The sequence below is a fragment of the Sciurus vulgaris genome (assembly GCF_902686455.1).
Source record: "Sciurus vulgaris genome assembly, chromosome: 17".
NCBI lineage: Eukaryota > Metazoa > Chordata > Mammalia > Rodentia > Sciuridae > Sciurus > Sciurus vulgaris.
In genome coordinates, this window is record NC_136478.1 from 61,858,485 (window position 1) to 61,871,867 (window position 13,383).

At 57.1% G+C, this 13,383-nt stretch overlaps 2 protein-coding genes across 9 annotated transcripts in view; both read right to left on the reverse strand.

The window, feature by feature from the left end:
- Nucleotides 1-125: 125 nt before the first annotated feature.
- ASPDH (aspartate dehydrogenase domain containing) lies at nucleotides 126-2,625 on the reverse strand. 3 transcript variants are annotated; one of them, XM_079118090.1, is made up of 7 exons: nucleotides 2,380-2,625; nucleotides 1,895-2,039; nucleotides 1,575-1,659; nucleotides 1,337-1,486; nucleotides 1,035-1,255; nucleotides 806-965; nucleotides 126-292 (listed from the first exon to the last, which is right to left on the reverse strand). In XM_079118090.1, exons 1-7 carry the CDS (start codon nucleotides 2,432-2,434, stop codon nucleotides 218-220), a joined length of 891 nt encoding a protein of 296 aa, XP_078974216.1. In that variant the 5' UTR covers nucleotides 2,435-2,625; the 3' UTR covers nucleotides 126-217. The 3 variants fall into 3 exon arrangements, with proteins under 3 accessions (XP_078974216.1, XP_078974217.1, XP_078974218.1); XM_079118091.1 differs by having other exon boundaries at nucleotides 811-965; nucleotides 2,380-2,582; XM_079118092.1 differs by having other exon boundaries at nucleotides 2,408-2,539.
- Nucleotides 2,626-4,794: 2,169 nt separating this feature from the next.
- The window catches only part of LRRC4B (leucine rich repeat containing 4B), a 30,531-nt gene continuing 21,942 nt past the window's right edge, over nucleotides 4,795-13,383 (reverse strand). For 4 of the 6 annotated variants that reach the window (XM_079118088.1, XM_079118087.1, XM_079118086.1 and 1 more), the window contains one exon: nucleotides 4,795-7,152. In XM_079118088.1, coding sequence (XP_078974214.1) covers nucleotides 5,317-7,152 — 1,836 coding nt within the window. In that variant the 3' untranslated portion in view covers nucleotides 4,795-5,316. The remainder of the gene's footprint in view (nucleotides 7,153-13,383) is intronic. The other 2 variants (XM_079118084.1, XM_079118085.1) reach the window with 1 other exon arrangement.

Below are 13,383 nucleotides of genomic sequence, written 5' to 3' on the forward strand. Positions count from 1 at the left end.
TCGCGATAGCTTCCCGGAGGTTTGCTGCAGTGTGCGCCCGCCCATTGCTATGGCGTCATATGAACTGTGTGCAGACGTAGTGACGTCACAGAGGGAAATACGGAAGTAGACACCAGACAGTACTAGGAAAAGTGTCTGATCTTTACTGAGAGTAGGGAGCTCCTGGGGAAGTGCGGCCGGGATTAGAGTGGGGCAGAGGTGTGGGGAGATCAGTCAGTCAAGATGTCCTCTTGGGTGAAAGAGGCTTCTTAGCAGAGATGGATCCCGGGCCTGGAGGAAAGCTGGCAGCATCCTGCAGGGAGAGGGGGAAGATGGACAATGAAAGACCAAGATAGAGGGAAAGATGGAGAGATGAGATCGATACTCGGGGACGGGGCTGACATAGTGAAGGGACTGACCAAAGCGGAACATGAGGAAGGAGCACGACCCAGAGAGACAGACTTGGGGTGTGGACACGTGGACAGACTGACGGGTGTGAACAGATAAAGACCGAGAGACAGAGACTTGTGGTGGGAACAGATAGAGACTGACTTGGGTGTGGATAGAGAGACCTAAAGAGACAGGGAACTGGAGTGTGGACAAAGAGGCCTACAGAAAGGGGGACAGAGACTGAGAGGGGACATGGACAGAGATGGAGACATATATAAAGATTCAAGTTGTGGAATGGCAAGGTTAAGGAGATTCAGAAATAAAGATTCACAGAGAGTATCAAAACTGCAGAACCTGAGCCCAAGACCCCAACCTCTGTAAACACAAGTACCCAGAGCCCAGGGGGAGGGGTCGCTAGCATTGAGGAGGGTCTGACCGCACCCAGAAGGCTGCGCCAGAAGGCTGTGACTGTGGCGGAGCCGGTCACAGCGCCTGGCTCAGCAGGGTTCTCTCGGTGGGTGTGCACAGTAAAGCTTCGGCCTGTGGGGCTTGGGGGACCTTTCAGCTCCACATCCACCACGTGCATGTCTGTGAGGCTGCAGGAAGCAGGGCAGTCAGTCTGGTTGGCCAGGAACCAACCCAAACCCCTGCTCATTTTGGCTCACCTGAGATCTGCCACAAGCACCCCAATCACATTGTCAAAGCCCAGGCTAGGGGCAGCTAGGGCAGCGGCTGCCATCGTGTTGGAGTTTCGGGGGGCAAATGGGCAGAGCCCACGCACAGGACCTTCATAGAGCACAGTGCGAGGCCCAGTGATATGGACTGAAGCCAGGGGTTCCTGGAGCCGAAAGCCATCTGGGTGTGTGGCCATAGTGACACGGAGGCTCTGGAAGCAAGAGCTGGGGTCAGGGGGACTGGGGTCTTTGCAGGCCCCCTCTGGTACCTGGGGATCCCAGTGGGTCCTCACCTGGAGGCCTCCTGCTGCATCTAACCTGGTGATGTCCTCAGTTCCCCAGAGAGCCCCTCGGGCCACAAACACAGCATGGTTCCAGAGGTGTGAGGCCTCCAGGAGCTGCCTCTCTGTAGTCTGGTCAGCCAGGGCTGAGGGGGACCCCACCTGGGGTGGACGAGGGTAAGAACGCTTGAGTTCAGGGACAGATGACTAAAGGGGTCAGGGCTTGGGCTGTAGGTTGAGGGGGGCTCACCAGGAGGTTGGCATGGCGCAGGATTTGTGCCCCAAATTCATGGATTATTTGGGGATGGGCCACTTCTACCACAAGATCAGGGTGCCTGGGAGAGGGGAGAGATGGGGAGGGCCTTGGGGGAATCAGCCTCCCCTCCCAGCTCCTCTCAGAGTCTGTGGAGGGCTGTCAGTCTCCCAGCCTGGTCTGGGTGTGCTTGTCCTATTTCATGTTTGGGTGAACCAAGTCCCAGGGAGGGCAAGGGACTTGCCTAATATCAGACACAGCTGAGGGAGGCCAGAACAGGAGTGTCAGGAAGCCCACTCTCACAGAAGGCCACTGACCTTTCCCCAAGGGCAGCAAGGTTCCGGAGCTGCAGAGAAGAGGGCACACTCCCTGCCATCCGTCCTGGGTCACGATTCCAGACAAAAACAAGCTCTAGACCCAGTTCAGATCCCTGAGCCAGAAGGTGGGAGACGAGGGATTGTCCTGGGGGGAGAGAAAGGAGAGGGCTAGAGACCCAGAGATAGGAGGACAGGGACACACAGAAAACACAGAAAAGGGACAGATTCTGAGAGACAGATAGAGGCCCAGAGAGAGACCCATAGATAGAGATAGAGGGGGACAGAGAGTCCTACAGAGAAAGGGGGGCAGATCCCCAGAGAGCAGTGATAGAGGCCCAGGGAGGGGGACAGACATCAGAGAGGAGGACAGAGACCCAGGCTGGTTGGAAAGTACTGGGTAGGTGGACACAGACAGATGCAAATGTGCTTGTGGTGGCTTTGGGAAGGGGCCTGAGGAAGGTGGCCCAAGATGGTCAGGGACTCACCGAGGCGGCCATAGCCCACCACCCCCACCTTCCGAGGGAACTTATCCTGGGCCATGCCCTTGAATCTGGCTGTCTGGCAGGAGCTCCTGTGCTGTCTACTGCCCCCTTCGCAAGGCCTGGACAGCTGCTGATCTTTGGACAGTTGACCCTTGTCCCTCTCCTGAACCTCCCGCACAGTGGCGGGAGGTGGGTTTGCCAGAATGGGGCAGGAGGAGGATCCTTCCCTGCATGCCCTCTGCCCTCTGGCCGTGGGGACCAGGGGCGCTGGCCTGGTGTGGCCCGCTCTCCTGGCGGTTCTTTCCTCTGCAACCCACACTGCTCCTTCCTGCTGATGTGGAAAATTCCCTCTGCAGTCCCCACCCCCTTTCTGGCTGGCCAGGTTGTCATGGAAACTGCATCCTGCTTGGGTTGGGAACAGGAGCCAGTGACAGGGACTCTGGGCCCTCAGCTGGTCCCCTTGCTCCCAGGTTCTCATTTTCTCCTCCCCTCCCCACCTCCCTTAGGTGGCAAGGTGGGTCTGGCCGGGCCCCTGCTTTTCCCCAAAGGCAGCAGGGGCTCCAGGTCCCTGGCTCAGGCTCGCTGTGCTCGGGCCACAGTGAGTTCAGTGTTCCCCAGCCCCATGGAGGGGGTGCCCTCTGCACCCGTCATCCCTGGCAAGACCCACCTCCCTGCAGCTCCCCTTGTCCTTCAGTTTACCTTGACTTTCCACCCTTCACCCCCCACCCATGATGCCACCCTCCCCATTTCCTCCTTCTCCTCTTGTATCCCTGCTCCCCCGTCTGGCCTTCCCCCTCCCCACCAGCAGCACATCACAGAAGAGGAGCCTGTGCAACCTGGAAGTCCCCCGATTGCCCCCGGGATCAGCCCAGTCCCTGTGCCTGGCCTGGCGGGCCTGGCACTGGAGATGGCTGAGCTGCGGCAGGCCTGGCTCCCTGCCCTCCCCACCACCTGGTACCGCATTGTTGCCATGGCAACCAGGATCTGCACTGAAAAGGCCTGGAGAAAGCATGAAAGACCCAGAGCTAGTGGCCCTTGTCCCAGGTGGACCTATCCAGAGGAGACAGGCACAGCTGACAGGGCCAGAGGCCCCACTGTTGATGCAGAGGTGGTGCTGTCCCCGAAGATAAGGAAGGAACTCCCTCTAAGTGCCCGTGGAGGGGGAAGAGATAAGATGCTGTGGGCACAGAGACAGCCAGGAAAGGGGGCAGGCGCCAGGAATGCAGGGCCTTGAGCAGACGCTCTGGGGCACACAGGGGCAGTGGGGGTTTCCTCCTTCCCCACCTCCAGCGGCAGCCTAACCCAGGGGCTGGAGAGTCCCCCATGGTGCTCAGGGCTCTGTGTATGGGGACAGCGGGGGAATGGGGCTGAGCCAGAGCTTGGCAGCTGCCCCTGGTCCACGTCTTGGGCTGCCAGTGGGGACGGGGCCCTCATTCCCTCTGCCTCCTGCCACTTTTGACCACAGCCCTGGGGACTCCAGCCCTCTTGAGGTTGAACCTGGGAGACCTCCTCCCCCAAAGGTGTCACCCACCCCAGCCCAGCAGCTGCCCACTGCCCTGGGCCAGCTCTGCTTTCCCTGTGTTTATCCTCTCTGGATGTCTCCCCAGAGTCTGTCCCTGCGTCCAGCCCCCTTCTACTTCCCCGGGCACCTGTCCTGTCTCAGTAACAACTCCCTGGTGTCCCCCAGGCCATATGCGGTTGGAGCCACCCTCCTGTCACACCCACCCACTCCAGCCACATGTCCTTTCTGCCACCTGCTTTACTCCCCAGCAGGCTTGGGGGGATCTGCAGTGGAGACCCACCTCTGATTTGGACCCTGTCGTGGGTTGAGTTGTGCCATCCAGAAGGAGAGAGGTTGAAGCCCTGACCTTTGGAACCTCAGATGTGGCCTCTGATGGCAGGTTTCCTGGAGGTCTCCCTGGAGGTGGGGCTCCTAATCCCGGACTACAGTGGCCCAACGTGGAGGGCAGAGTTGGACACGCACAGGCACATACAGCGGACGGCGATGTTTCCACACCGGGGAAGGACTTGGGGAGATGCTGCAAAGCAAGGCTGGCACCTCATCCTGGACTTGCAGCCCCCAGAACTGACACAATACGCTCTGTTGTTTTAAGCACCCGCCTGTGGTACTTGGCAGCCCTAGCCCCCACGTCGGCCGCTGTGCTGAGGGGGGCGAGTGTGAGAATTCCCAGCAGAGACCTCAGAAGGGCCGCTGGGTGTGCAGTAGGACAAGCCGGGGTGCACTAGGTGACGGCGAGGGGCCTAAGACCACCTGGAGGAGCCGGCGGGGTGGGACCTGCGAGGCTTCGGTTCCACCCCCTCATTCTGGTCCCCACCCACATCCATTTTGGATTTGGTCTCCTCCATGCTTTCATGACAAAAAAAAAAAAAAATTCTTTTTTTTACTTTTTCTGTGTGTTTTTTTTTTTTTTTTTTTTTTTTTTTTTTTTAAAGTAATTACAGAGCAGGTAGTCGTTGACGCAAACCTCCCTTCAGTATCAAAAGAGTCTACGGGCACGAGGGGCGGGGGCGCGGACGCCGCCCCACCCCCAGCCACCGCGCGGGCCGGCGGCGGGGGGCGGAGCTCAGCGCGGGGGGCGGCCGGGCGTCTGGGGGCTCCGGCGGTGTCTGTCTCTTGGGTCTGGAGGGCGGAGGAGTGGGAGGGAGGGACAGGCGTCAAACTGCAAAAAAATGAACCGTAAAAGGAGGGCCGTTGGGGCAAGGGGAAAGGGCACCCCTCAAAAAAGCTCCTCTCCCCTGGAAGGCGGCGGGCGGGACCGGGTCTCAGAGCGCGAGGAAACGCGCGGGCTCGGCCACTTCTCCTGGATCCCGCGTCCCCTCCCGCCACCCGGCCGGGTGGGGGCGGGCGAGGGGCGCGGAGGCGCGCGCGGGGACCCCGCCTGCCCGGTGTCTGGCCGGGGCGCGAGCCGCCCGCCGGCCTCAGATCTGCGTCTCTTGCACGTTCTCCTTGGAGCCGCTCTTGAAGAGCAGAGGTTCGTGGATGGAGTTGAGGCCGGCCGGGCCCTTGCCCCCGCAGCCCCCGCCGCCGGGGTTGCTGCTGTAGTGCGCCTTGAAGGCGGCCGCCACGTAGTGGTGGTGGTTGAGGTGGTCGCGCTCCAGGGCGGGCAGGGCCAGGTGGCTGTCCCCGCCCACGCCGGCCCCGCCCGCCACCGCCGCGGCGGCGGCCACCGAGACGGCCGAGGCCGCGGGCAGCTCGTCCTCCACGTTGATAATCTCCACGGTGCGCGTGGGCCCGTGGTGCTTGTGGAGCTGGTGCTGCTTGCGCAGCTTGTAGAAGGCTACGAGCATCACGGCGGCCATGAACGTGATGGCCACGAAGCAGCCGATGATGATCTTGGTGGTCTTCATGACGTCGTCCAGGTCCTTGAGGGCGTTCTCCGTCACGTCCGTGATGGGCACCGTGAACGCCTTCTCCGTGGGCCGTGAGGAGCGCGGGGCGGGCGCCGTGGTGGACGAGGAGGCAGGGCCAGCCGCGTCCCCGGGCCGGCCCCCTCCCCAGACGCCGTCCGTCGTGGGCCCGGGTGGCTCCTTCTCAGTCCCCCGCGGCTGCAGGGCCTCCTCTCCAGGCTGTGTCTCCAGGGTCTCCACGGTCACCGTAGTGAAGTAGGTGTAGCCACCACTGCCGCCTCCGCCCCCCGCGCCCCCGGGGCCGCCCACGCCCGCGCCCCCCGCGGCCACGGGGTCCACCGCTGAGACGTTGAGCGTGGCGGAGGCCGTGGTGTTGCCGGCCGAGTTCGTCACCATGCATGTATACTGGCCCGTGTCCTGCACGGTGACGTTGGTGAAGTTGAGTGTTCCGTCGTGCAAGACAGAGATGCGCACGCGGTAGGAGCCGTGGGTCATGAGGGTGCCATTGGGCGTCAGCCAGTTGACGGAGGTCATGGAGGTGCCCGTGCGGCACTTGAGCTCCGCGGCCATGCCCTCGGTGACATTGAGGTCCGTGGGCGGCTCCACGATGACCGGCGCGTAGCAGGTGAAGTGTGACTGGTCCAGCTCACCGATGTAGCGGCCCTTGAGGCCTGCCGGCGCGTGGCAGCGGGCACAGCACGTCGTATTGCTGGGCACCGTCTCCTTCAGCCACCAGCTCAGCCAGAGCACGTCGCAGTTGCAGTGCCAGGGGTTGTGGTTGAGGTGCACCCGCTCGAGGCGGTGCAGGGGCGTGAAGAGGTCGTGGGGCAGCGACATCAGGTTGTTGTGGGACAGGTTGAGCTCCTCCAGCGACTTGAGGTCGTCGAAGGCGTTGCGCTCGATCGTGGCCACCTGGGCGTGCATCAGCCACAGCTTGCGGAGGCTGGTGAGGCCCTGGAAGGAGCCCGGGCGGATCAGGTCCAGCCGGTTGCCCGACAGCTCCAGCTCCTCCAGGCGCACCAGGGCGGTCAGGTTGGGGATGTCCTTGAGGTTGCACATGCCCAGGTTGAGGTAGCGCAGGTTGACCAGCCCCTCGAAAGCTGCCTCCGAGATGTACTCCAGCCGCTTGAGTTCGCCCAGGTCTAGGCGGCGCAGCGAGGGCACGCGGTTGAAGGCGTAGGAGGGGATGCTCTCGATGGGGTTGTTGCGGAGCCAGAGCTCCCGCAGCTTGGACAGGTACTCGAAGGCCTGTGTGGGCACCGTCGTAAGCCGGTTGTCGAACAGCTCCAGCGTGTTGAGGCTGGGCAGCCCGTTGAAGGCGCCCACCTCGATCTTGCGCACTAGGTTCTTGCTCAGCTGCAGGATCTCCAGGTGCCGCAGGTGCTTGAACGTGTCTGTGCGGATCACCTGGGGGTGGGGAGGAGAAAGGGATCAGTGATAATGACCATCACACTGGTGCTAAGTGCTGGCAGGGGTGTGGAACCACCGGATTTTTCATAGTTTGCTGGTGGGAGAATCAGATGATGCGACCACTTTGGAAAAGAGACTATAGCTGCTGACAACGTGAAGCTGCGGCCACGCCCCCGCCACTGCGCTCCTGGGCTCTTCCTCAAGAGTAATGAAAACAGATGTCCACGCAAGAGTCGGGCGTGGGTGTTCACAGCACTTTGGTTCATTACAGCCTAGACTGGAAGCCCCAGATGTCCACCAACCGGTGAACAAGCTCGGTGGTTCGTCTCCACAACAGAGCCCTACCTCTCCCCTGCAAGGAAGGAACCGCGCCCCCCACGCTCCCTCCAGCCTTAAGCCGGGCAGCGGAAGCCCCACCAGATATCCAGAGGCCTGATGCCATGCTCCAGGGGTCCCCAGTGGGTGTCTCCTGGAGTGGGTGGGGTGAGGGCAGGCTGGGAAGGGACATGAGGGAACGTTCAGGGGCGATGGAAATGTCTGTTGGGGTGGTGGTTATGTGGATGAACGCAACTGTCAAAACTCGCCAACAGTACACTTAGAATGGGGTCCCTTATTATATGTAAATTATGCTTACTGTAAAAAATAATAAAAGATCAAGAATAGGAATACTAGTAGCTAACAAGCCTTGAAAATATATTATAAGTACTATATATAGTACTTATACTATATATAATATATATTATAAATAGTATACTATATAAATGTATATATGGTATGTATACTATATATAATATACAGTATATATACACTATATATAATATATATAGTGCTTTGTAATATATGTGTTATAAAGCAATATTCTAAATGCTTCATGGGTAATATCTCATTTAACCCTCTTAATGGCTCTATGCCATAGGTAGGTACTATTAGGAGTTCTTATTCAATACTTACAATGACAAAATTCATAAAGCCTTGAAAGCCAGATTTTTCATAATGTTGATGCCAAACTCCATGTGAAACTATTTGGTTTGTTTCTTTATTTAGAATTGCAGTGCTGGGATGAAACCCAGGGCCTCATGCACTGAGCTACATCCCCAGCCCTTTTCACTTTTTAAATTTTAAGACAGGGTCTCACTAGGTTGCCAGGCTGACCTTGAACTTGTGATCCTCCCACCTCAGCTTCTGGAGTAGCTGGAATTGTAGGCATGCACCACAGCGCCTGGTTTATTTAAGGTTTTTATTGATCTCACTTGACTACTGAAACATTTAACTATAGAAATATTTCCATATTTGATCAGGAGTATAAGAACACTAAGATTTTATAAAATATATGCTGTATATTACCACCATTATAATATCAGAGTGCCAAAACACATCTGGCCTCAAATGTTTTCACTTGAGGGATTATGAATGAGGCACAGAGAGGTTCATTGACTTGTCCAAGGCCACACAGAAGGGAATGGTAGACTTGCCAATAGACCTGGTACCAGTGTCCAAGCTCTTAGCCCCTGACCTTGGCTACCACTTGTAGAGACTGGGACTGGGGATCACAGAACTGGGGCATGGTGGGCAGTCCCACAGGATACACTGAGGCACAGAAGGCTGCACAGCCGTTAGCTCACATGTTTGAAGCCTAATGACATCGGGATGCTTGTCTACAATATTGAGGGGTGAGGATGGGGAGCTCCAGATAGCATACTGCATCATCACAGCTTCATAAAACCAAAAATTAGGTATCCGTCTACACGTGCCAAAAGAGCCTGGGAGGAAATCCTCCAAGCTGTTCTTAGTACTCAACTCCAGCTGTTGCAGATTATAGGCAATTTTTTTCTTTTGTTATTCCCCCCCCAATGAACAAAAATTACTTTTATAAAAAGCAGGAATAAAAACAAAACCAAAAAAAAAAAAAAAAAAAAAAGCTAAAGAAAAAAGCTATACCTGAAAGGCATTCAGCATAAGAAATGTAACATTCTTGGCAAAGCCAGTCACAGAATGAGGATAGCGGGCACCACTTCCACCCACGGGGCCGGGTAGAAATACCATGTGAACCACGTGGGCATTTCCTAGATTTCCTAGATCCATATGTTAAAAAAAAAAAAAAAAAAACTAAACAGGTGAAATCAAGTTTTTTGATTTTTAAATTGACATATGATGAAAACAATTCCAATACATTTATTTAATCCAAAAACATCCTTTTGCCCATGTTATCACGATGGAAACTTATGGATGAGACGCTTGCGTTCCAAAATCCGGCATGTTTTGCCCCTTCTGTGGGTCGCGTGCAGTTCACGCCCAAGTATAGACGGCGCAGGTTTCCCAGGAGCCTTCTCCGCGCCCCGCCCCATGATGCTTTGTGAATGCAGTTGTGCCTTATCCTCCAGCGGCCCTAAGAACAAGGACTAAGACCGTCCTGCTTCAGAAGGGAGGAAGAGAGGCCCCCAGAAACGGCTAGCTGGTCGGCAGCCAGGGCGGGGCTGGCCAGTCTGTGCCCGTCCCTACCTGGCTGTGCCACGTGCCACCTGCCACCGGCAGCACCACTGTTCCCATTCCACGAATTTGGAAACCGAGGCCGCGGGTGTGACTGGAGTAGCAGAGCCCTGTTCACATCCTGCCTCCCTCTTCTTGGCTGTAGGGCTTGTCACTTGAGCCCTCGGTGCCTCGGGGTTCCCTCCTGTGGCAAAGGGAAGCTGATGGAAGCCCCTTGGGGCGCAGGGAGGAAGATGAAGTGGGGTCAGAGTGCCAGCGCGGGGCGGCGCCTCTCATCACATCGTTATTGTTACCATTTTATTGGCGTGTAGTACCCAGTACCATGCCCTTGAGATTTGAGCCCTGGGCCTTTCTGACCCAAGCCGCATGCACCGCGCCACCTGCGGAGGGAGACCCTTACTGCTTCGCTGAAAATCAGCAGCATAGGCCGGACCCATCCCGGTGCTCCCAGGCCCGTCAGTCCCCTGCCTGTCCCTGGGCCTATGATTCCCGCTACATCGTGGCCTCTCCATCCCTACGGCAACAGAAGAGTCTGTTTTACCCTTAGATTCCCTGACGCTCCCTGCCCCCAGCCCTCCCGGGCCTCCCCATCATTCCTGGTGCAAACCCACCCTACACTGGCACACACCGACGCCAGGATGCCTGGAGACGGCACCTGCCCTGGCGCAGCTGTTCCTGGAGGACCCTACCCTCCTCTCCCGCAATGTTCCCTCCCTCTCCTGTCCTAGCCAACACAGCAAACTCGCTCCGCCCACCCCCGGCCCTGCTGCTTCCTCTACCACCTTTTCTGGATATCTCCCCCGTCCCTTGACACCCGGCTCCAGTGTTACCTGCTCCAGAGGATGTCCTGCCCCCACTTGGTCCCATCTGCCCACCCCAGTCTGGTCAGGGAACCCCCACTCTGGGCCCCCATCTGTGCCGAGCTGACTGCTACTTCGGTGTCACCCACCAGAATCTAGGCCCCTCCAGCAAGGAGAGGGGCCGCCTCTGGGCCCCTCTGGGTAGCTCCCAGGCACTTGTGGTGTGGATCTGAAAACAGCCCCTTTTGGAACAACCCACCCGCCATCCCCCCTTTGGTGCTGGGGGTGGACCCAGGGCCTCCAGCATGTCGCCTGCCTTCTGTCCCTGAGCTGCACCCCCAGCTCAGGGGGTCCTGATTGACGCAGATACCAGATTTCCCGGGGACACGGAAAACAGCCTGGCACTTGCATGGTGAAGGATTCTTTGCTGTCCCCAGGGTAAAAGAGGGACAGGCCCTTAAAACTTCGCAACCCTCAGGTCCCGCTCAGTGGCTTAGGGGCACAGTGAGTGGAATCTGGGCTAAGACAGAAACACAGACCAGGACGGATGGCGGGTCGGGAGCCCACTGCAGAATGTGCTGGTCGAAGTCTCCCGCGGGCCAAGCCCAGGCAGGGTACCAAGTAGTCATTTTCATATGCCTTTCTCCTCTGCTGAAAACGTCATGTGTGATCACTTGAGGGAAAAATTATAAGAAAAATCACTCAAGAGAATTAACACATATTATCTGATTGGTATAAACCTTCTGCCAGTCTATTTTCTGTGCTGGGATATGTCTTTCAAAAAAAATTTTTTTTCAGAAAATGTTGATGATGTAATATACTTTTCAGGGTCCTACATTTCTCCCTAATAACATTATACTGTGAGCATTTTCTGATGTCATGAAATATGCTTAAAAACATAATGTGGCTTTATGGAATTCAGGCCCAGGGCTGTGCCCACTTTTGGACAAGGAGTTGAATTGACAGGGTGGTCTTTATTTTTCTTAGTGCATTTCTGCCTTCTCTAATTTCTAACAGTGACCCCTGTGCTGGGTGGGATACTCAGGAAGCCGGTGGGTCCTGAGGGTTGGTGAAATTCCCCAGCTGGCCATGGCTGTGCCTGAGTGAGAGGTGGTGCAGTGGGCATCTCCCGGGAAGGCCAAGTGGGGCCTGAGAGTCTCCATTTCTGAGCTTAGGGACTCCAGCTCTGCCCTGCGGTTCCCTGGTGCCTGTTTACCCCTTAGTGAGAATATCTCAGGCAGACCCAGCCGGGGGCTTCTCATAGCCCATTCCCTTGTAGGCTTGTTCCATGGGATGCTGAGCAACAGACATCTCATGATCAAGTTCAGCAGGAACCTGCCCGCCTCCTTCCCGGCACTTGCGTGTTGAAGTTCTGTGAAGTTGGGCCTGGAGAGCCGCCTTGCTCCGCTTGCTCTGGGTCCCCAGCCCCGGGAGCCTGCGCAGGACGCCTTCCCCCGCCCTGGGAAGCCCCGCGATGAATAAATCAGGTGCTCAGTTACTGCTGCTGTTAATGTAATGACACCAGGAGGACAGTGATAAGAGGAGCAGCTTCTGGTCAGGCCCATCACCTGGGAGGGACAAGGCAGGCTTTTTAAAGGTTGAACCCAAGAGTCTGGACAGAAAAATTAAGAGCAAAGCTGTTACTGGTCCAGGTGTCAGCAAGGGCTCCCTGGAAGCCAGTTACCCCTCACTGGGTCTGGATCACGCTGCTGGGCCAGGTCCTCCCCAGTTCCCAGCAAGCACATGCGCCCTGCTCCTGCCCCTTCCTCCTTCCAGGCCGCCTGTTCTCAGTGAGTCCTCTCCAGCCCACTTTCTCAGTCCCAAGCTGCTCTGCAGCCCAGAGCATGGGGTCAGCCACCAGGCCTGCCCCTGCTGCCTCTTTGGGAGGTCTGCAGGCCTCCATCTCTTCTCCACCTCCAGCGCAGACCCATCCTCTGCCCCTGGACCATGGCTTCAGCCTCCTGCCTGGCCTCTGGTCTCTTCCCTACAGCTTGCCTTGGGGGTCTTGCAATCCCTGGAGCTGACCCTGACTCTACCCTCCTCTGGACCCCTTCAGAGTTCCCCAGTGCTCCCAGGGAGCCCTGCCTGACTGGCGTCTGCTCTCCTCTCCCTTCCCTTGGAATGGCCCCTCACTTGCAATTCCTCACTTCAGATACCCCACAGGCGGTCCCAGTTCCTGGGCCATCTCGCTGGGCCTTCCACCTTCACATACACTGTTCCCTCTGCCTTTCCCTTTCATCTCCTGGTCCAATCCAAAGGGCTCGGTTCCCTCAGGCATCCACTGCTTATGGATGAGTGAAGGCACGGAAAGGGGGCATCACTTGCGGAAGGGTGTCACAGTGTCACCCTGCAGCACTGCTCTGGAGACGCGGGCTACTCTGGGAGACAGTCGGTGCAGGGCTTGGCTCCTGTGAGTGCACTGAGCACGGGTGGCGAATGTCAGGGTGGGTTAGGTATTCTGTGATTGTCACCTCAGCCTTTTCTTCACTGTGGTATGGCTTAGCTGTGAGGTGTCCCCCAGAAGCTCGTGTGTGAGACAATGCAAGGAGGTTCAGAGGTGGCATGACTGTGTTGTGAGAGCTTCAGCCCAATCAGAGCATCAGTCCAGCTGGGCACAACTGGCAGGCGGGGTGTGACTGGAAGAGGTAGGCCACTGAGGGGGTGTCCCTGGGGTTCATATGTCATCCCTGGTGAGTGGAGCTCACTCTCTCTGCTTCATGATTGCCACATCCTGAGCTGCTTTCCTCCACCACAATCTTTTTGCCATGATGTTCTGCTTCACCTCAGGCCCAGAGCAGTGGAGTTGGCCATCCATGGACTGAGACCTCTGAAACTAGAAGCCTCAAATAAACTTTTCCTCCTCTGCATTGTTCTTGTCAGATTTTTTGGCTCTTACTGGAGGACACTCAGTTGTGCTGATTGATGTGCCTGCACACATTTT

What these genes read in the sequence shown, in the direction of transcription:
- ASPDH (XM_079118090.1), bottom strand. Translation starts at nt 2,434, where the DNA reads ATGGCCCAGGATAAGTTCCCTCGGAAGGTGGGGGTGGTGGGCTATGGC. An exon ending in GGTGGGCTATGGCCGCCTCG is followed by an intron (nt 2,040 to 2,379) that starts GTGAGTCCCTGA and finishes CTCTCCCCCCAG; the next exon opens with GACAATCCCTCGTCTCCCAC. An exon ending in GTGCTTGTGGCAGATCTCAG is followed by an intron (nt 966 to 1,034) that starts GTGAGCCAAAAT and finishes TGCTTCCTGCAG; the next exon opens with CCTCACAGACATGCACGTGG.